Source organism: Hippoglossus hippoglossus, chromosome 24 (genome assembly GCF_009819705.1).
Source record: "Hippoglossus hippoglossus isolate fHipHip1 chromosome 24, fHipHip1.pri, whole genome shotgun sequence".
In the NCBI taxonomy this organism is placed as follows: Eukaryota; Metazoa; Chordata; class Actinopteri; order Pleuronectiformes; family Pleuronectidae; genus Hippoglossus; species Hippoglossus hippoglossus.
The window spans coordinates 10,701,610-10,724,514 of record NC_047174.1 but is presented as its reverse complement, the minus strand read 5'-3'; the positions used below and the strand labels follow the sequence as shown (position 1 = coordinate 10,724,514).

The window sequence follows — 22,905 nt, the reverse complement described above, 5'->3', positions numbered from 1 at the left end:
TAATTGTTTCAATCACCTCAGTGAAAGAGTCAGCAGTTTATTGTTCCTCATGGTCACACAGTTACAGGAGATTAATACATGAAAACTGAGCATGATGCAAAAATAACATAATGTTTATGTTTATAATGTGACATTATATTATTTTATTTTGCATTAGCAAGAAACATTCTATGCAACAGTCTTGTGGTGCATCTTCACACAAAGATGCAGACAGGAAGACACACACATCTATTGTCACACTCATACTGGAAGGTTCCTCCCTCTGCTTTCAAAATAGCTTCAGGTCTTGTTGTCATGGATTCTACAAGATGTCAGAAACTTTTTTCTTTCAGTTTATGCTCCGTGTTGACATGATTCCTTCAAATCATTTCTGCTCTTGCCTGTTCTATCACATCCCACAGGTGTTCTGTTGGGCTCAGACCTGGTGACTGGAGGCCCCTGAAGTTCACTGAACTCATGGCTGTGAAACCAGGCTGCGACATTCAAACAGGGGCCCAGAGTGACAGATGTGTCCCACTTTCTTTTCAATGCAAACTCTGTCCACAAGTTCAACCTTAAAAAATGTTTGTAACTACGTTCATCCAGAAGATGGTGCCCTTGAATATCTAAACCATCAGTTATTCTATATGCAGTGTTTTTATTCACAAACAGTTTTCTAACATCCTTCCTTAAAATGTTACCCTTCATCTTCAACTTTAACCAGTATTTAAATGCTGCTCAATGTGTTAGACAACAAAAAGACTATTGAGCTGAATTATATCAACAACGCTCTTTCTTTGTGGCCCTGACATTATGGAAAACTCATTCTATAGATTTACACACTGCAGTATCTATTGGAGTCTTTAAAAACAATTCAAACCCATATTAACTTTCTTTTATTGCATATATTTGGTGTGTTTTACTACTTCCTGGTGTTATTTTATTAATGTGAAGCGATTTATGACTTTGGTCTAAGAGCTATATTTAAGACATATTACTTACTTACTTACATACTTACTTACAAGGAAATATAAAAATAGAAATAGCAGAGAAATAATACATACATTGTAAACAGAACATATACATTAGCCACTGAATTGCACCAGTAGAAATAAGAAGATACTAATATACTTTGAGTTGACACCAGGGTCTTTAAGTTCATGTCTTCACTGTAAGTTTAACACGTTCCAACATAAAAGCACATTTAGTTATAAAAGTCATTTGTATCCAGCGCTGATTGGTCCAGCCCGTTGCAGGTCCCGCCCCTGTGATGCTACAACCACCCTCTCCTCTCGCTGCGGCTCACACGGCAGCACGCGCACACACACACGCGCGCACACACAGGGCAGGTAAGGTCCCGCTGCACGAGCTCCGGTCCTGCGTCACCGTGACGTGACAGCACGCCGCACGCGCCTCGTTCCGCCGCAGCCACGATGGTTAAATGTCCTGTTTGACGGCCGAGGTATGTAAACGCACGCACGCACACACACACACACACACACACACACACACACACACACACACACACACACACACGCACACACACGCACACATGCACACACACACACACACACACACACACACACACACACACACACACACACACACACGTTACTTCTACCATAGTGAAGTAACCATCCAAACTAAATGCCTAACCCTAATTTTAACCCTAAAAAAACAACTCAAACAGCCCATTGAAAAAGTGGGGACCAGTAAAAATGTCCTCACTTTCCAAAAATGTCCAAACTCTGTAGGGTCTGTGCTTAAGATGGTCCTCACAAAGATATAAGTACAGTAACACATGCACACACACACACACACACACATAGTAGAGTGTCCATAGTAGAGTTTATTGTGTATATCAGAGAATATAGAAATATAGTCGTCCTCCCATGAGGGTTAAATGTTTTGATTCTGGGTCGTGATTCATTGTGACCTTGGGGTCTAGTGGCAATGATCTAGTTTTTGTGTGTACTTGTTCATACACTATTCCACAAGCAGCTGTGTTAGGCACAGTATAGGCCTTGCTATTGTGTGCATTATTGCAACGTGTCATGTCAGGGTATTGTCGGATTTAGAGCAGTAGACCTACAGGCTGGACACTGTAGACCTCATAAACTAAGGACAGGCGTGTGTGTGTGTGTGCGCACACGTGGGTGTGTGTATGTGGTGGTGTGTTGTGGTGTGTGTGTGTGTATGTTGAGGTAGCTATGGACTGTATATGAGTGTATGTGTGTTTGAAACAGGTCTGAATGCTTAATAAGATACTTTTCTATTGTAGAAACAAGTTTAACAGTACAGTAGCAGTCCTACATAGAGACTGATGAGCATATTGGAGCATGACAGTCCATGTCCTGAGTTTAGAAGTAGTAGTCTGTAAGAAACAGTTTAACTCAAGCTCCACTCCCTTGCATTTTACAGAGCTGTGTAACAGAGTTTATTCCTCAACTTGGAAACAGTTTGACAAGAACTATCAGCCAACTAACTTTTTCCAGAGCTTTGTAAAATCGGATAGAGTTTGTTTGGTTGTCATGGAGATCATGCAATTGTCATCACTTATATATTGATATATAATATGCAGTTTTTACTATTCATTTCAATCTACATTTATATATTTTAAATGAGGACTTATTATATAATTGTATATAACCGTGTATCCCTTACTTTTTATGTTCCATAGTTGGTTCTGTCTGAAATGGGAGTTTTTAAAAGTGCCCATATATGGAACCAGCTGATAAAATGTTTAATTGAAAAATGACATAAATGACTGAAGGATCATGAAAATAGCTGCTGATTAATTTTCTGAAGATTAACTTAAAGATTCTCTGACAAATTCTTTCTCCTCTGAATAGAAACGTTAAAGACTCTATTTGTGAATCCTGGCTGATCAGGACTTCTGCAGCTTCACCCCGACCCCCTGCCCAGTAACATGAGCGGTGACGGACAGATATTTTCCATCGACAGCTTCTTTTGAGTCAGCAGCAGTAATGCCTCGCCCATCTCCGTCTGATGACTTAAAACTGATAGAGCTGCCACTGTGCCCTGATCTGAGCTCAGTTCTGAAGCTAATTACGATCCACAGCGGCACGGTGCAGTTCAGGCAGACTCAGCTCGCTACATTTTCCAATTGGGGTCATCTATTTATAATGGCTAGTAATGGCTATAATAGTTATGATGGCTCACTGTCTGTGTGCAGAGAGGACAAGGGTAGGGGTTGACTGAGTGCACCAGGCAGTGTTGGTTTAAGGAAACATGAGACACACACGTACACATTTGACAGAAAGCAGGTACCTTAGCTGACCTGATGTTATCTGGTTTTACAAAGTATTCATCGTTTCCTCTCTGGAGGAACATAGTCCTTAACATGCACCTTGAGTAGGAGGATTTCCATCTGAACTGGCTCACTGCTGTTTACTGGCGGGCAGGAAACGGGCGGATGGAGACAAACCAGAGGCCAGGATGACTGATCGCTCATCCAGCCCACATGGATCTCGCATGTTTACAGGACGCCCTCGTCGTTTTGTCTTTCCATGATCTGCAGCTCCAAGCTTGCATCGTTATTCACCTCATCTGTTTACTTCTGGCTAACTGCTGTCAAAACTGTTTAGATTGAGCAGGTCTATTCACCCTCTCCTGGAGGTTCAGCAGAGATGGGGACACTATATTATTTCTATTCTATATTTTTATATTTACAGATTTTTTAATTTTTTTAATTGTCCTCTTAGCAACACAGAAAATGTCCCCATAGTTGGACTAATAAAGGATTATCTGATCTTATCTTAAAGACAGATACATAATAAGAAGAAGAAGAAGAAGAAGAAGAAGAAGAAGAAGAAGAAGAAGAAGAAGAAGAAGAAGAAGAAGAAGAAGCAGCTTTATTCGGACACTAATTTGTTTAAATGTGCACACACAGCCTTTTCGTCAAAGCTACGCCTCCAGAACATATGAGCGATGTATGTCTCTCCAGCTAGTAAAGACTGGTCATTGAGAGCATTGGCTGTGTCAGTTAGTGACGGACAGGTACACCGGCCAATCATTTCATTCGGTCAAAATGAAATAATTGGTCGTGTTTATTATCGTCCTGCGATGGTCACAGACAGAGTTTATTTAACATTATCTACTGATGGTATGTGAACAGGGTATCAACTAATAAGATAAAACGTGTTCAAGAAATAACTTGCCAACCCTACCTTTTAAGTTTCATTCAATCAGGTTATTATGTTTTGAACAATTCTGGGAATATGTCTCTTTTATGGACAAAAACACCAAACACATGATTTCAACGTGACACAAACACCTTCGATAGAAAATGACAACAAAAAAGGCCACTGACCATGAGGACCAGCCGTGTGTAATAACGTGTAAATTGTCGCTAGTTTATGCCAGTTTTGCTGCCTGACCCACTTTTTCAGTGTTGTTGTCAGCCAACGCACAAACATGTCGCTGAATGCACTTACTCGCTCATTCACTAGGACGATGAACAGCATTTAAACAGATTCCTGTCATACTGTTCCAAATCCATGATTCAGTTTGGGATATTAGTATTAATTACACCCAGTGAGTATGTGACACAATAAATTAAACTCACCCAGTCTCAGTATTCATGTCACTTTGAGCTTTATACCCACAATCATTAATCTGAATGAATATCTCATATTTTAAACGTTTAGTTAAAGTCTGAGGGTTTGTGGGAAAACAGTGCAGGCTGGCACATCGGTGCAAAAGAGTTCACGAAGAGGGTCACTATGACTTTTGGCACAGTTTCTATTTATTAGCCAGGTTCATTAATGCTCTTTCATAGCTGTGTGTGTCTGTGGGTGTATTTTCGGGCGTCGTAATATTAATCTCTTTCTCTCCCTCTCTCCCTCTTTCTCTCTGCAGCAGAGGTGTGAAGCTGTCACTTTTAAAAGGTCGGAGCAGAATGCCATTCAAGTTCGCATGCTGGGTAAGAAGAACACTAACTGACCTGAATACCTCGGTGCAGAGGGTTGTTCATATATGTAGTCAGCTGGTGGAGAAGGTTTCCAAATATTCGGTAACTCAGCTTCAAGCTTTCTCTGACCTTTGACCAGGAATACGCTTCTGTGTCAAACACAGAAGCGTACTCCGGCCATCTCTCTACACACTGTCCAGTTGAACGACTTTAGATTTACAACTCTGTAAAAGTGCAACTGGTTGAGAAGCCTGGAAGGGTTGCTTTTGTTCCCAGTCATGTTTTTGGAAGCAGTGTTTGGACTAGAGTCAGAACGTAGCGGTTTATCGTAGCTACAGTTGCAGACCTTCATGGTTCAGACCTTGAAATGTAGCCAAAGCCAGGGACGCTGGAAGTCAGTCAGAGCTGGAGGTGAGAAAGTCGTTATCGATGTCACATTTGTGCATCAGGAAAATACACTGTTAGGGCTGGAGCCTGCTCTAAAAAACGATATATAAGAATACTCCCTCCCCGCACATGTCACCTGAGGATGAACACTTGTCGTTGCTCTGCTTGTCTGATCTGCTGCCTTGCTCTGGTGGAAAGCTAACAGGTGATTGAACGGTACAAAGATGACAAGCAGCCTTATGAGGGTTACTTTGCTGTCTAAGGTGCAGAACCCAAAGTACTTCCACGAGCAGCTTCTCAGTTGCTTTGGTGTCGTGATTGTCTGCTCAGGACGGCTTTGCTTGCCAGCTTCCTCCATTTTCGTGGCAAAACAGTATAATTTCTGACTAACTTTACTAACAGCTGAAGAGGGGAATAGGTCGAGCTGACAGTGATCGCCCTCTGCTGCATCATGAGGCAAAGACAGTCTAATGTGCTTCTACAATCTATATTTTGAAATCAAACAGGTCATTACAGTTTAATTATGAATGTTCAAATTTCAATATAAGAAGTGACAGCCCTACTGAATATTTATAAATAAATCAATCATTAAAACTACTGCTATGTTACTCTCAAAATGTAATTCTAGAAAAAATATGTTTACTTTTATTGATAATAACTATATTTGAACTTACCTAAACAAGGTAAAATAGGTATTCAATAAAATTTTAAGCACCAAATCACAACATAATTATGTCAAGACCTTAAAATGTATAGAGAAACCCAACAGTTCCCACAATATGATTTGTTAAGTCCTTGGCCGAACCAGTTTTTTTTTCTAATTTTAATGTCAAACTTGGTTTGAAATGTGAAGCGTATAAATCATCAGTGTGGAAAAAGGAAATTAAGAATAATTCTACAGACGTGTTCACATCCTGCACAAACACAAACGAGCAGAAATCTGGACACTAACACAAACAACACAAACACTGTCCACTTTTTTTTCTTTACACAGACCGTTTCATTCAGTGGCTGACCCACTTCTCCACTGCAACCTGCCAGAGAACGTGACCAGTGGCATCGATAATGAGAATCAGAAGTAAGAGTGTTGCTCGCTCTCACACACATAGACCCACACGCGCGCACACAAAGCAGACAAAATTCACACCTGCCTGCCAATTTGGGGACACTACTTGTGTCACAAGTTGGTGGAAAAGCTGATTAAAAAGTGTTCAAGGCTAGAATCAGTCTAATGTTTACTATGGTTAACAATAGTTAATCCTACATTTGATTGAGCTCTGAATATTAAGGTCTCTTCCTTTTTAGTTTTTCCTTGTTCTCATTGAGCGTCTAAGGTTTGGTTGGGTGACGTTTTCATTTAATGTGGGTGCTACAACCCTCAGTCCAAAAAAAGAACCTCGCAAATCATCACATGTACTATTGTGATGATTAAATTCATAAAGTAGTAAAACAAATGTGTAAAAACAATGGAAACAAATGTGGAGCCAGAAGTCTACTGGCTGACCTCCAAGTGCACTTGTCAAGATGCCCACTAACCTCATGGACTCTCGAATTTCTCTCTCTCTCTCTCTCTCTCTCTCTCTCTCTCTCTCTCTCTCTCTCTCTCTCTCTCGCTCTCGCTCTCTGTCTCTCTGTCTCTCTCTCTCTCTCTCATTCTGGGACATAATCAATGTTTCCACGGGTCTCATGCTTTCTTTTCACACATTCACACAGTTATAAATCTTTGTTTTCTGCTCTTAGTCTTTTTGCAGCTTCATTCACATGTTCTCATTAAATAAAGTCACAATATTCGTTCCTGGGAGAACTCAATCGCCCCCATTCCCCACTGACTTGATCAGTTATTATTAGGTGCCAACAACAAAGATGACCATCTTTCCCCATTATACGGCCATACTTATTGATAGTGCTGATAAAGGATTTTTTAAAAACATTGTTGGTCTGATTAGAATCAGGATTTAGCATCAGGACTGAAGATATCAAGTAACAGTCAATAGAGATAAAAATCATACAATTCTGGGGCAGATGGGGCTCTCGCATGCTGCCAGGGTAGTGTGGGCAGCCACTGATGGAGGCTTGAGTCCTCCTGCAGTGGCCCCAGGTTTGGTTCCAACCTGGCTATGTCCTATTCCCATTCTTGTGAACACAGTGAGGGAATTTCTATAAATTTGGTACAAACATTCAAACTTGGTCTAATTGAATCACTGATTGGATTTGGGTGGTTTAGGTTTAGGTCACAAAATATGATTTTGGCCTGTTGAATGTGATATCTCATGTGAATTTCTTCATATTTTAATCAGTTGTCAGTTGGAGTCAAAGATTAATTGATTAGATTTTGATGGTCAAAGGTCACAGTGACCTCATATGAGTCAGAAAAAGACTGAAATTGCACTGGTAGGCAGAGTCAAACAACCGTAAGGCGGTAAATCTAGTATTTAATTATTCCAGAAAATTTTGACTCCTTAATAATTGTATCAGAACTGGCTCTCAAAAATCCATATTGGTCAGGGTCTAATAAGAAAGAAAAGGGGTTTGTTCCCCTACTGAGTGCAAAGCGCATTAATCACCAATAGAAATGTTTTTTAATGTCCTGTATATAATGTACATGAACATATATCTGTGTATGTTGGTGAACGTAGCCCAGGTTAGTTTTCAATCATCTTAAGACTCTTAAAACTGTCTCTGGTCAACAAGTCTGAAAACACCAGGTTCTTGCTGTTGATTTATCAAGAGTCCTTTCTGTCTCATGTCACTACACCCGACAGGAAAATATCATATTTTACACTAAATACCAGCTGCTGATCACAGCCACAACAAAGCAGCTATACACTGAGTACATATCCACGGTGCATTTTCACACGGCTGTACATTTCCTCACTGTCTGCCTCCCACAGCTTCCCACAGCTTCTATCTTTTATCGAAACGCTCTTTGTCTCGTGATTTCTCACTGTCGTCTTCTTGTGTCTGATATGTGACATTCAAGGCTGTGTGTGAGTGTGAGTGTGAGTGTGAGTGTGAGTGTGAGTGTGTGTGTGTGTGTGTGTGTGTGTGTGTGTGTGCGTGTGCGTGTGCGTGTGTGTGCGTGTGCGTGCGTGCGTGTGTGTGTACATGAAAACTGCATTATGTGTGTGTGCGGGTACTTTTGTCAGCATGTGACTGTTCCTCTGGGGAAACATTTCTGTGGAAAAATAATGTGATGGTTACATCCTCTTTGATTACACATAGATCTGCTTCTCCTCGCTGAATTGTAGTACAATAATTAATGTCTGGTTTTCAGCAGCCACAGGAAAGCCTTTGAGTCACTGGCATTTTAAAGCTGAAAGAAAAAGTGGTTTCATTCCCAAAAGAATGTTGAGTCCTGTGCAGTCGCTGTGTGTCTCCTGATGGAGGTCATTTTCTTATCCAGATAACCTTCCCGATACTGATCTCATTAACTGGACTTTGCGTATTTGCCGATATCGAGTACCGATCCGATATAACTTGTATAATGTATTTTAACAGCCGCATACTAACCCTGTGTGGAAGTGATTTCTACCATTGTTGTATGGCTTTGCTCAAGTCAAACCCTTTGAAAAACAAATGCATAATGAATTTCATAGAATGAATGTCACAGAACTAATGTCCAGCATACGGCACATGTCACTGTTTTACTTGTGGGACTTTCCAGTGTGAAAAGTTGCAGAACTGCTGTGAAAACAGTACTTGCCAGCGGCAGTTCAATGCAATTACTGTTTTGGCGTGGCAAAGCAGAAGGGCTCTTTCTGAATGGATGCAACAGCGGCACTTTTCCATGTTATACGCCGCGCAAGCAGCTCGACGAGCCACGATGTGCACCGTGAAGAACACTCATGCGACCAGTAGAGATGAAGCTGCCAGCCAGACACAAAATGATCAATGGAGCAAAAGCACATATTGTGTGGGTCTGAATCCCCCGAGAAATATTTAATTATTTTGCGCACTCCGCCCATTTTGTGCTGAACCGTCAAACATAGCGCACATCGTGTTCCACGTGAAAGAGCCTGAAGAAGTGATGTCTGAGAAAAGAAAAATTCCAGCTCTTATCTGGGTGAAACGTATATATTTTAAAGACGTGGCATCAGATTGGTACATAGATTTGTGTACTCGTCGAATACCTGACCTGGCGTTTTCAGCAACATAAAAGACTGTACCTGGTACCGGTATGGGAACATCTCTACAGAAAACCATACACATCTTTACTTGATTTCAACAATCTTGGTGTTTTCTTTGATATTTCTTCTTCAAATCCCTTTGTTCTGCTTGTATCCTCTGAAATACCCATTGTGTTTAAGCCCAAGGCTGCTTAGTTAGTCACCTGAACAAATACATCAAAACAATCTGCTTCTATTCCAGTGAGGCCTTAATGAAGACTGACTCAAACTGAGCACCTCGTTTTAGCTTCAAGCACAACAACTTCATTATTGTGTTCTCTCAGATTGGGCTTGTTTTTATCATAGGTCAAATAAACGATGCACGTGAATAATACAATTAGTCAATTAACACAATTAGCATTTATGGTTCAAAAGACAAATTAAGTCATATGAAGACCTCACCTTGGACTCTGTTGCGTTCTGATTGACGTCTTTCTCTATTTTGAATAGACTGAATGTCGGATACTCTTTTTATTTTCACAGAAATTCATGGTGTGTGTGTGTGTGTGTGTGTGTGTGTGTGTGTGTGTGTGTGTGTGTGTGTGTGTGTGTGTGTGTGTGTGTGTGTGTGTGTGTGTGTGTGTGTGTGTGTGTGTGTGTGTGTGTGTGTGTGTTCACCTCACACAGCCCTGTTCCCGCTGATCTGACCGTGAGACAGAGGATGCGTCTGTGAACCCAAAGCCCCATAAACACTTGCTCAAATGCTCTCAGTCTGTTGTTGGTTGGGGTAGCAAGCGACACAGTGAAAGAGAGAAAGAGAGAGAGAGTGTGTGTTGGTGAGCTCAGAGCGGGGATGGGGGGAGGAGGGGCTCTCAGACTCCACAACAACGCCAGCGAGAGTGAGACTGTTGAGGGGAGAGAGAATGCGGCAGAAGGAGCGAGCAGACTGTCAGTGGCCAACTCTGGGAGACAGGGATACAGACGGATTCACTCCTCTTCTTTTCTGGCTTCTCCCCTCTTTGTGTGTTTTGTTTCATTGCTTCTACCACTCTGAACACCTTTGCTCTCAATCTTTCTCTGCCTCTCTTCCTCCAGCCGCTGATTCCCTCTCTCCCTGCAGTCTTTATTCCTCTGTCCTACATCCAGACTTGCTCTTCTCTGCTCTCCCTCCTCTTTCTAACCTATGACTACCTGACAGTGAGCTTCCACTTCTGTCATCTCTCTTCCTCTTCCTGTTATCTTTCCCTCCATTCTCCTTTTTCTCTCTTTTATTTTAATTTTCTTTGCACTTGTCCGTGATCCATCTGACTTTGTGTGCTGTGAGGATGCCAGTGTTAGAGGGGCTCTGGGGCCCAGATCTCAGGATGCGAGACTCTGGTCTTGGCGTTGGGGTCGATGTCGGGGTCTGTCCGGACGAAGATTCCGGCTCGCCAGTGTGGGGTCCCCTCAGGACTCCTCCGGTCACCTGTGGGGGCCTGTCGCTGGCCCTGGAACTTCCCGCTCTCATACGGCAGCTCAGGGCGGCCTGGAGGGCACGCAGGGGAGGCCCGCGGGGGTCAGAGAGAAGCGAGGCCAGCTCTTGGGTGGAGGCAGATAAGGAGGTGGAGACCGAGGAGTTGAAGCAGGATGTAGAAGACAGGAGCGCAATTCTGGAAGGTAACTGACACATAATTCATGTTGAGTACACAAACATGTAGAGTAAACCTTATGGGAGTAACATAATTTAATGTGTCGTGTTTGTTGTTTATTTCACTTTGACTTAACAGCTTTGTTTGCTGCATGAAAACCCATTTATGTCAGAAAGCAGAGAGAGTGTGTGTTTGTGTGTGTGTGTGTATGCGTGCGCAGTTTTACACTGTGTTTTTGGGAACATTTTGTGCCGAATTTGTTGTTCAGTTGTCTCTTGAAAGATTAGGAAAAGTGAGTCTGACCTTGCTTTGTTGTGTTCTTGCTCCTGTGCATTTGTTTTTGCCTTTGAATATATGACTTTTTTCAGGACACATTTGTGTGTTTGTGACAGATTATCTTTGACCAGCGCACCTCCGGTCGTACGTGCAGGTGTTTTTTTAAGCGATGGGGGTCGAGGCGATGCAGCCCTGAGGAGATCAGACAGCTGGGTCAGGGTAGATGGTGAGATGAGGGATTTGGGCCGTAAAGCCAGAGTGTGTCCGTTAAAATAAAGCTTTGTAACCATCTGCTGAGCCGCAGCTGCACTCTTGACACTGACGTGACGCCGTCAGTCGACCCCCTGTCCGTCTGTGGACTAGGGATGCTTTGACGAAAAATACTGTCTCATACATTCATATCATTATCATTGTTAATATCAGAATGACATAAGGACTGACTGTCAACCGGTTTTTGATCATCTCATTTAGTGATTTGAGTATTTGAGTTTCATAAACACGTAACCAGCTGATCCCCCCCCCCCCCAAAAAAAACAAAACAGAAACAAGGTACAAGGAAATTCTTTGATGTGCCTTTGAAGAGATGATTCTTGCTGTCGGGAATTACCTTCGTGCATGTACTGACTCATCAGGTGGAAAATGGACATCGTATGCTGATGTCACTGCCCGTGACCTTCCCCTTGAGTCTCATTCCTTTGACGACTCTTCACAGAAGGTGAAAGTCTGTCTGCTCGATATTTGATTTCACCCTTAAGATCAGAGAGATCCTTTGTCTGTGGTGATAGTGACTCATTCTGACATGTTACAAAGACTGAAAAGATCTAAATTATTATCATATATTTTTGATACAAAAGGGGGGTTTATCGATCATAACAAAGCAATGGAGTAGGGAGCTCTTTAGGGCCGGCAATTAATTTGATTAAATAATTTATTTAAACTATTTTTGAAGCTAACAAGCCAAACAATTCACAAGTTGCAGCTCTAGTTCCTATGGTATTATACAGATGTTTGGATTTGGGGCTGCTGATTGGACAAAAAAGCACATTTGAGTATGTCAACATGGGTTTAAAGAATTTCTTACTATTTTCTGGTAATTTTATCAACCAAACTAGAAGGGTACTCAGTAGCGTGTAGAGCTAATACCTTCCCCAAGGCCGAACAGTCTTTTATTTTATTTTACTTTATTATATATTTCACCTTAACAGATCCAAAACATGGTCTTTTAGAAAGTCTGTGAACAAAGTATTGAAGACCAGACCCACATACGTGGAGGCCGATGTTTTTACACATCTGACCGTCCATCACTAGGATAAACAAAGGATTTTAATGCAAACACACGGAGAGTGAGTTAACTGTGTCTGGAGGTTCTTGGCAGCTGGATGCACTGTATGTTTTCATATATCCAGACAAAGCAGCAGCTGCAGGCAGCAGAAAACATCATCTGCCACTGTGAGTTTAAAACATGTTTGTATTCGAGTGTTGGCGCTACATATGGCAGCGGCGTGTCCGACTGTCTCTTTCTGAGAAGGAAAACAGCCGCAAAGCCCAATTTGTGCCGTAAACACCCAAAGATTCAGTGAAGCTGCGTGTGTGTGTGTGTGTGTGTGTGTGTGTGTGTGTGTGTGTGTGTGTGTGTGTGTGTGTGTGTGTGTGTGTGTGTGTGGTGGGGGGGCTGTGTGCCAAGTGTGCGATCGTGTTTTCGCATTTGGAATCAGGGATTATGGCTCATTTGCAAGTGTCTGTGTGGGTGTGTGTCTGTGTGTGAGTGCAAGTACACGGAGAGGTGTGTGTGCATCCCCGCGTCTTTAAACACCCTTTAACTGATTCATGTCTTCATCCTAAATGACCCAGTTCTGCTCAGCGTGGAGACAATGACCTATTTACCGCACCGAGAGTTAAGAGAAGGGGAAGGGAAAGAGGAGGAGAAGAGAGGGAGAGGAGGGGAAGACGAAAAGATGGATCAGATGGGGAGAGGGATTGTTGTTGTTGAACAGGAAGGAACAAAGGATGAAGGGGGATCGTAATGGAGAGAGAGAGAGAGAGCGGAGGATGTGGAGACGGGATCCAGTTGGGGAGGAATGAGGGATGGAGTGACACATAAAAGAGAAATATGGAGAGATAGCTGGAGTGAGGGAAGTGAGCCAGAGGGTGGAGAGGGAGATAGAGAGAAGAGGGCGATGTGTGTGTTACTGCAGTGTTTTTTTTCCAGATGATGTATTTCCTCCTCTCCTTCCTCGCCAGCTCACGGGATTAAAAAAAAAAAAAAAAGCAACAAGGCTTTTTCTCCTTTTCTTTGCTTGAACTAGGCCGGCAGGGGTCTTCTGCTGCCTCGCTCCCTCAGCCTGAGTCACTCGCCCCAAACAGTTTATATTTGTTTGTCAGACTATGAAATGCATAAATAGGGAATGATGCCACTTCTCCACCGTATGTTTTATGTATAGCCTCCTTGCCCCCACACAGCACACGGACACATGCATTTACCAGAACCACGGCACCTGCCTGTAAAACCCACACTTGTACAGCAAGGTCTGGCAAGCCCTGGTGGAGTTACCACCGTGACTCCAACCCCATTAACAGGTAGTTTAGCCGGGCTTGTTCCTGATGTGATGTGGCAACCTCTGGGACATAATATGCTCCAGTTCCTCACATCTGATCTGTAAATTATTTAGTATTCCCATAGTTTTTAGTTTATTCAAGCGTAACATTTTATGCTGTTTGCTGTGACTTGGGGGGCCTACACTGTAAAAACAAAAGTAACTTCAAGTTACTAGTTACATTTTTCTAAATTAAGTTTAAAATACAGTAAAAACATTTTATTAAATATATAAAACGAAAATTGTAATCTGTGCATTAATATATTGGGAAATTATAGATTTACAGGGTTATTCAACTGCTCAAAGGTCTTGATTGTTAAATTTCATTGAATTCCATGTAAATATACGGAAATTCACACATCTTACTCCTGTATATATGTGTTTGTATATGTATCTGTATTTAAGAAAAAGCTGTAGAATAATATTTTTTGACTGTAATTTGACTGTAAGCACAAACGTCTCTCACAAAGTTCGTATTTTTAGTCCAGATTTGTTATAAAAATATATACCACCTCACGTTGTGTCAATCACGTTTAAGCGCTTATTTCGAAACTTTCCCCCGTGACATTAACGATTTTGGAACAGGTTAGGTTTGCTATGTTTTTTCGCAGGTGTCAAAGGCGTTCCAGTGAGTTGTTTGAGCATGTGTGTGTCTCTCCTTACCTTAGACACACCGCTAGCTGCTGTTCAGGATCAATTGGATCACAGAAAAATGTTTTATTTTTATTGTGTTGTCCCAGTGTTGCCAGTAGCCCCATAAAATTCTCCTTGTTCCTGACGGCTTCTCAGGAGTGGATGGACCCAATGTTTTCTTTCTCTTTTTTCAAGAAGTGAAAGGTCCACAAAGTTATCCTCACTGCTCGACTCCACTTTATCTTCCACAGTGAATTTGCAGAACAAATAGAATAATAAAACACATCTGACTCAGTGTGCAAGGTTTCTGTGCGTGAAGATGCCGGATTAAAAAAAAACGAAAAATAGGGATTTGGTGTACTTTTTTTTACAGTGTACTTTTTGTTTTGTCTCGTCGCTGGCTGGCCTCACGGTGTGTGGTGTGTGCATTTTAAACAGAGGCTCAAGGATCTGTTGTTTCTGTTGTGCTCCCCCTTTCCGTCTGATTGTTGTTCACACAGCGAGGATTAAAACCCACAAGGTCACCTCAGGGACTCAAGACGTTTCCCGTGGAAAGAATTCGTACACTAGACAAAAATACTTAATATCCTTTTAGGAGAAAATGCGTTGTCAGCATGTCAGGACTACAGTACATTGGCATCACGAGCGTGTACGAGTGGCACACATTTCCTATTATATTCGTAGAAAACATTCGTCAGCGGTTTAAATTGTGGATTTCATGTTTTACAACCAAACTCTTTAAACAGAAAAAGCCTTGTTTTGTAGCAGAAAACTACTTTTAGAGGGCATACAGATAATCTTTGTTTGAAATGAAGCGAATCAAACGATCACGCTGCTGTGTGACACCACAGCAAAAACAGGAATAATCACTGCAGGAACAGAACATACGCAGGACATCGCAGCAGCGATTCGATAAATAATAAAATGTCCAGACACGCAGCACAACAGCTGCAGCGTGGCATGAAATCTATTCTCCCTGGGCAAACTCGCACCAGATGCATGATCTTCGGGGGATTCCGAGAAGTCAAAGATCCTCTTGTTTCGCAGCAGCTGATTTAGAAGACGACCCTCAATCTAGTTTTATGAGTGTGATGATGCTGAAAATCAGGGAACACTTTGCTCTGTTGTCCTCGGGTCACCCCGCAGGCCGCTCGACTTATCCCGCAGCCATCACCCCCTTCCTTTGCACTCTTTTGCCTCCTTTTCTTCCGCTCTGGTCAGTCCCTTCACTCACCTCCTCTAAACTCACTCCCCCTTGAATGTTTGATTTATGGATCACGGTGGCATCTCTGCCAAAAATGACATTAAAAAAAATATTGATATTTCTTGCCCCATCTTTGTCTCCTTCCTCTCTTTAGCTGATGGCAGACTGAGCACTGGTCATGCTGGTGTGTTGCTGGCTGAGAGACGAGGCTCCTACCCTCTGATCGACCTCCGCTTCCTGAAAAGTAAGCCCCCCCCCCACACCCAAATAAAAACAACTCAGCGAACATTAGTTGACCATATCATTGCTGGTCAGTCCACTCACAAAACGTGGTTAAAGTAAACTGTTTAATTTTCCTGTATTTCCAAATTTTCTCAAACTTTAAAGTGTTTATAGAAATGTATGTTTTTATCTGCTTATACAGGGACAAACAAAGCAAAAGTATTTATCGTGACAGCCAATAACACAATAATATGTGCTCGTGTAAATGTGATACCTGCATGTAAGTACAGATCAGGTCAAACAACTCATTTTGCTGCACTGTGTGAAACACCTTGTAACATGGATTTTAAAAAGTGCTGCAGAAATAAAGATTTTTCATCTTCTTCTCATTATCATTTATCTCCTTATTTTTCTTGTCAATGAACTTATAATTTATCTTTTTCATCTTCTTCTTCTCTTTATTTATCCTCTTATGCTTCTTATTTATTTCCTCAATCCCCTTATTATTTTTCTTCTTATTTATCTTCTTCTCATTATCAATCATCTTATTATTATTCTTTTTTGTAATTTATCTTATTCTGTTTGTTATTTATTTTCTTCTATATCTTCCCCTTATTTTTCTTCTCCTTGTTATTATTTCTAATAAATGAATATTCATTTGTTTTTTGTTCCCTCTCCATTCGTCTCTTAGTCAGACAGGACTGTGACGCATTTGTGGAAAATGTGACATCAAACACTCAGATTGTAAATGTGGAGGATTTTCAAAGAACATGGGCAAACGCGTAGTTAATGAGGTCACACAAACAGATGGATATGAGTCGCACCAGCTCTGCTGCTTGTTCACATAAACACACGTTAAAAGAGACTTCATTGTCAAAATAAAAGCATCAAGCTTAAATGATAAGATACAGTCTTTATTTCTACAACAGATATACTTACGATATTTATTTATGACACATTTATCCAGCTGTTGTCATCCAGCATTTGATTATATTAAAGCTGAACCCTTTGTGTTAATTATTACTGAGGGTTGACTGTGATGAGTTTGTATCTGAATACAGCTCATAAACCGAATCAGTGTAATTGTGCATTAAATGTAGGTTACGCTCAGTGAGTGTTTCATAAGTGGGTCACACAGTTGTGTACTTACCTGATGGAGAGCGAACACGACAGAGCCGCACACACTTTAAGAAAAAATATAACTGCACCACTCACTCACGTGTGTCCAACATTTATCAGGTGCTGTGTGAGGTCTGCTCAAAACAAACTGCGTCTGTGTGATTCCAGCCAGTCTCCAGCGAGAGGAGGTGGAGTCCGGCACCAGGAAGAAGGTCACACGTCAGCTGAGCTTCCAGAGATACTGCCACGCCTCCCGGCTGCTCAGGGGGCTGGTGCCCCCCACCCCCGGGTCCCTACACCTGCTGGACGACGACTACCTGGGACAGGCTGCGGTAAGACGGACGCACGCTCACGTGGTGCAGGGATCCAGGAATCCCCAGCTCATACGCACCACATGAGAATCACACCTCAGCTCTAACAACTGTCTTTGTTTTGTTACAGCACATGTTATCAAAGGTTGGCACATGGACCTTTGACATTTTCCTCTTCGATCGTCTAACGAATGGTAAAATGACCATGCTACTGACTTTATGTCATTTTCTATACCATGTTGTTAGTCCTGTGTTTTAATATCTGAGTATTTGCGTGTGTGTGTGTGTGTGTGTGTGTGTGTGTTGTAGGAAACAGCCTGGTGACTCTGATGTGCCATCTCTTCAATGTCTACGGTCTCGTTCATCACTTCCAGCTGGACATGGTCAAGCTGCACAGGTTTCTGGGTAAGCTGCGAGAAACGTGGCCATGATGGAGCTAAAATATCTCGTAGACGGATTTCACCATCTCGCGATTTTGACTTGATGTTCACCTTCACTTTTGGAGGAGCTGTCCTGTCATCCATCTTTATAAACCGTCTTTGGTTTGACCTCATCTCCTGTTTTGTCAGGTATGGTGCAGGAAGACTACCACTCCCAGAATCCCTATCACAACGCCGTTCATGCAGCTGACGTCACTCAAGCCATGTACTGCTACCTGAAGGAGCCCAGGGTAATGAACACTACTGTATTCACACACGCACACACACACCCTGTGTCACCCTGTCACTGATTCCCCAGGCCCGATCTTCTTCTTCCGACATATTCTATTAGCTTCTCTCCCTGAGGGTAATTCCTGCTCACTTTAACCCAGCAACAGGCATCCGTAGTCTGGATGTAAGGAGCAAAATGTAGGGAGACACTTGTTGAGGCTAAGGAATCCAGAACATAGTTTTTAGGTTGAAGGTCTTATTTTCATCTTTATTCTGAGAGTGTTAGATTGAAAATCCCGTGTGTTGAACAGCAGCCAAAACAATGAAAACATAAAAACATAATCTCAATACTCTACACTGTTCTCTTACATTAAGACTATGCTCTCCAGAATCTTAGATTAGCAGATTATCATGTTTCTTTTGAAATGAGGGCACGTGTCTGTGTTGCAGCTGGCAGAGCAGCTGAGCCTCCTGGACGTGTTCCTGGGTCTGATAGCAGCAGCCGCCCACGATGTCGACCATCCCGGAGTCAACCAGCCCTTCCTCATCAAGACCAGACACCACCTGGCATCTCTCTATCAGGTACACACCACAGGGGGGTGCTGTGCATCAGTGTGTTTAATTCAGCATCAGCCAATCAAATCACGTTCAAGTAATATATAATCAAGTGCGGTTGCTAGCCAATCAAATTCTCAATGTTTCAACTGAGTCTGTTTGAAAACCCTTTTTTTATTGACTCGTCCTGAACAGAACACGTCTGTGCTGGAGAGTCACCACTGGAGGTCGACGGTGGGCATGCTGCGAGAGTCAGGACTGCTGTCTCACCTGCCTGCTGACATGTCGTAAGAACACACACACACACACACACACACACACACACACACACACACACACACACACACACACACACACACACACTGTGCAGCATAATAAGCTTAATAAGCACAATATAAACAAATCTTTTACAACATTTTATATCTCACTCCTTGACATTTTTTACCGCTTGTTGTGCACTGGTTTTTAATCCATGCAAACTATAAACTGGACATAAAACTGGACATAGACTGGGGGTCCACAAAAGTGAATCCAATGTAGAAGTGCTAGAAACCTTAATTCTCTCGAATGACCAGCAGAGGGCGACTCCACTAGTTGCATTAAGAAGTCAGTTTCTATTTAAATCTTATGACAAGATGACTATTATGACACATATTTTGTGATCCTGTACTGCAAATACTCAAAAAAATATTTGCCAACATGTAAAATTATGCATCCAGAAATGTATTACCTCTGTAGGAATGTCAGAGGTCAGGGTCAGTTACAGACACTGACACAGGAGCTCTTCATTTACCATATCCCTGCAGAAAGCAGTAGAAAGTGTAGAGTTAACACCAGGACATGATAAATCACCAATATACTTCACTTACCTGTATATTTTCAAAAATGTAGCTGTTGTACAATTAGAGTTGAACTTTAGCACAGGCCTCAGCGTCACCCCTTCTGCTCTGCAGGCTGGACATGGAGCAGCAGCTGGGCTCTCTCATTCTGGCGACAGACATCAGCCGGCAGAATGAGTTCCTGTCGACCTTCAGAGAACATCTGGACAACCAGGACCTGGACCTTCAGCTGGCTTCACACAGGCATTTCATGCTGCAGGTATACTGCACACCCACCTCACAATACACCCATATTCACCACAGGAAAAGTGAATCAGATATTCAGCCGTCATTTATTTAATTTTTTACAGTTTGGAAAATATGCTACTACTAAATATTCTACAGAGTTTATCCAACCAATTACAACACAATTTCTAATTACGATGAATAATTATACAAGAGTACATGTGAATCTCTCTGCCCTCAGATTGCCCTGAAGTGTGCAGACATCTGTAACCCGTGTCGGGTTTGGGAGCTTAGCAGACAGTGGAGTGAGAGAGTGTGTGAGGAGTTCTACAGACAGGGTGAGTAAAGCGTCTTCTTCCAATTCAAGATTTAAAAAAATCATTTGAGAACTATTAATTGTGATACCTTTTTAAGACACTTGAAGCTACAAATGAGAAACTGAATACTTTTGTTTTGTAAAGTATAAAGCCATTGTGTGATACTTAGCATTTCTATCCAAACCGTCAATCACCTTGCCTGGCATCACCAGACCAATTCATACATCTGTGTATATGGATCTGGAACCTCTGAGTTCTTTTTCAATTTTGAATGGTTGTTATGAATTGTCACAGAACGGTTCTACAACCAATCACAGCAACAAAATGTCTGAGGTAATGTAAACAGACAGGGTGCAGTTGTTCTTCTTTTGGAGAAATGATATGTCTAGTCCATTTAATACTATTATACAGAGGGAAATATTTGGCCCCTTAGCTTATAAGTGCGGACTATGTTCACCTGGTAGTGACTAACTTTGTGAATGGGCCCTTTGGTGCTGGTCAGGTTGAGGTCAATTGTACTTTCTTTGTCTTTTCTCTTTCACATTTTCCTGGTAAATCATAATTTCTTATTGTATTTATTAACAGGTGACCTGGAGAGAAAGTTTGACCTGGAAATCAGTCCTCTGTGTAACCAGCAGGTGGACTCTGTCCCAGCCATACAGACAGGTGAGAACATAAGACACACACACACACCAAGGTCATTATGTGAATGCATGTCCCTGATGTTAAGGAATCACAGAGAGGTGGCTGCAGGTGAGCTCAGGTTCAGCATATACGTCTCACCCTCCCTGCCTTTGCTGTGTCCTAGGTTTTATCTCCTACATTGTGGAGCCTCTGTTTGAGGAGTGGCAGCGTTTCACTGAGCCCAGCCTGCTCAGCCGGACCATGATGGGTCACCTGCAGAAGAACAAAGCCCACTGGAGCCGCCTGCGACACGCACAGACAACATTAGACACACAGACGCACCCTTCTGATGACGAGCCCGAAGGAGGAGGTGGAGAGAACATCCCTTAATCTTCTTCCTGTTTCTCGGGGTGTTTTCATCTTCCTTTGTCAGTGGAGCAGAGGAGTGTTTGGCAAACCTCCTTGTTTGTCCTCCAGCGTATTTCCTCCCACTCCTGGGTGTGCACAGTGGGAGCACAGGATGGGAGTCTGGCCTGGATTAGTGAGATATGGCTCCCTCTGCTGGTGCAGAGGATTATAGCACTGCAGGGAAATAAAGACGGGGACAAATCAATGATTGAGGAAAAAAGGACAGATTATTTTGGTAAATAGATGCCAATTCGACAAAGTAACGTCACGCTCTGAAACCGTGTGAAATCAGCTTCACATTTACCGAGACGTGGTTATAGAAGTGAAAGGTAACGACCGATGACAGAAGAGGGATCAGCAGAGACAAATTTGCACATTGCTGCCAGAACAATAAAGAAAAGCCAAAAGTATATACGATTCTAACAAGTCAGCTGGACTGCTCTATAACACGTGTTATGAAATATATGGATATATCGACTTTAATGTGCTTTTTAATCTTTTAGATGACACATATTCAACTCTTTTCACTTCTCTCCTTTTGTACAATTCGCACTTCGGTTGGATGCTCCACGTTTCACTGAAGTGCGTTTTAACTCTGAGCACTGACTTGGTACGTCAAGGTATCGTAAGGTTGTTTTCTGTTTTATCCTCACTGACACAAAGTGGCTTCAGCCGAGCCGCTCAGACTCTGATTACCAATCGTCACCAGGATGTCGTCGGCCTCGGGCTGACTCACAGTTGTGGACAACACAGGCGAGAGCCTTTTTTTCTTTTGTTACAAACAGAGCAATCTGTACATACTGTGATGTACGACCACAGCTCTTCACATGCCAAAATATCCAGCCATGTATAAACCTTGTTACTGGGTATGGATATCGTGAAACAAAACTCTCTCTTACCTTTCTAACAACTCGACGGGTGCACTTATTTATCCAATAACCTCACTTTCACGAGCCTTAATTCTTGGTCTCTCTGTGAAAATAGTGTTTTTTTTAAATCCAGACAAAGCTTTTCTTACACGGTTAAGTTGTTTTTTCTTCAGCCATACCAGCAGAATGAAACACACGCCACTGTTTGTTTCTCGTCTGATCTCTCAGCCAGTGTTTGGGTCCGACTGGGTCGCACACTCAGTACCAAGGTGCCAACGTACTATTCTGATACACTCACCCACTGCTCTGTTACCTCTCTAAGGCTTTTCTATATCACTGTCTTTTTACACTGGCAGCAGGCACTGTATGCACTGTATCTTGGGCCAATTGGTAACTACTGATACTTTTAATTCTAACATCTAATTCATTATTAAGTATCGAGTCAATAATGCAGATAAGTGTGTACTGTCGTTCATTGTTCAAATATGTAAGATCGTTGCCTAAAATGGTACTTAAATGTATAATCTGAGTGGTGAAACTGGTCCACGTGGAGCTGATGCAACTTGAAACAAAGTATTTGTAAATATTAGTTGCTCCACTTGTAAGACGTACTGATATAAAACAGTAGTATTTTGCCTCTTGGCTTGAAATGTGTACACATAAGGTTTTTGACTTGGTCGAGGCTGAGTGCACGGTGCCAGCAGAGGCCCCCCCACATGTCTTCCCTCAGCTATGACAGAAGAATAACCCTGAGCTTTATGGTTCTAACAACCCAGTCCAACACACAGTCTATTCTACAGACCACTCAAATATACAGAAGTGGAGAAACCAACGATATAATAATGAATTTATGTGAGGGGTTTTTTTAAAAGAGAAAAAAATGTACACTAAGTAATATTGACCTTTTCTGTGAGGTGTGGTGCAATAACGTTAAGTCACTGGCCACGTTGTAAGAAAAGAGGCCATGTTCATATCTATCTATAGCTCTGGTTGTTTGAGTTATACCTACATCCTGACTTTAGCACT

At 42.1% G+C, this 22,905-nt stretch overlaps 1 protein-coding gene across 7 annotated transcripts; it reads left to right on the top strand.

Moving 5' to 3' along the window:
* Nucleotides 1-1,316: 1,316 nt before the first annotated feature.
* LOC117758407 (cAMP-specific 3',5'-cyclic phosphodiesterase 7B-like) lies at nt 1,317-22,637 on the top strand. 7 transcript variants are annotated; one of them, XM_034580050.1, is made up of 15 exons: nt 1,363-1,441; nt 4,864-4,924; nt 6,294-6,377; nt 10,501-11,061; nt 15,895-15,984; nt 17,250-17,413; nt 17,523-17,586; nt 17,702-17,797; nt 17,962-18,062; nt 18,493-18,624; nt 18,793-18,884; nt 19,551-19,695; nt 19,903-19,999; nt 20,564-20,644; nt 20,787-22,637. In XM_034580050.1, the coding sequence occupies exons 4-15, from the start codon at nt 10,731-10,733 to the stop codon at nt 20,990-20,992; spliced, it is 1,599 nt and encodes a 532-aa protein (XP_034435941.1). In that variant the 5' UTR covers nt 1,363-1,441; nt 4,864-4,924; nt 6,294-6,377; nt 10,501-10,730; the 3' UTR covers nt 20,993-22,637. The 7 variants fall into 7 exon arrangements, with proteins under 7 accessions (XP_034435943.1, XP_034435942.1, XP_034435941.1 ...); XM_034580048.1 differs by having other exon boundaries at nt 10,093-11,061; XM_034580053.1 differs by lacking the exon at nt 10,501-11,061.
* Nucleotides 22,638-22,905: the final 268 nt, after the last annotated feature.

Coding starts and splice junctions, on each gene's coding strand:
- LOC117758407 (XM_034580050.1), top strand. CDS start 10,731: ATGCCAGTGTTAGAGGGGCTCTGGGGCCCAGATCTCAGGATGCGAGAC. Junction 17,798..17,961: donor CAAGCTGCACAGGTTTCTGG/GTAAGCTGCGAG, acceptor CTGTTTTGTCAG/GTATGGTGCAGGAAGACTAC. Junction 18,063..18,492: donor GCTACCTGAAGGAGCCCAGG/GTAATGAACACT, acceptor TCTGTGTTGCAG/CTGGCAGAGCAGCTGAGCCT.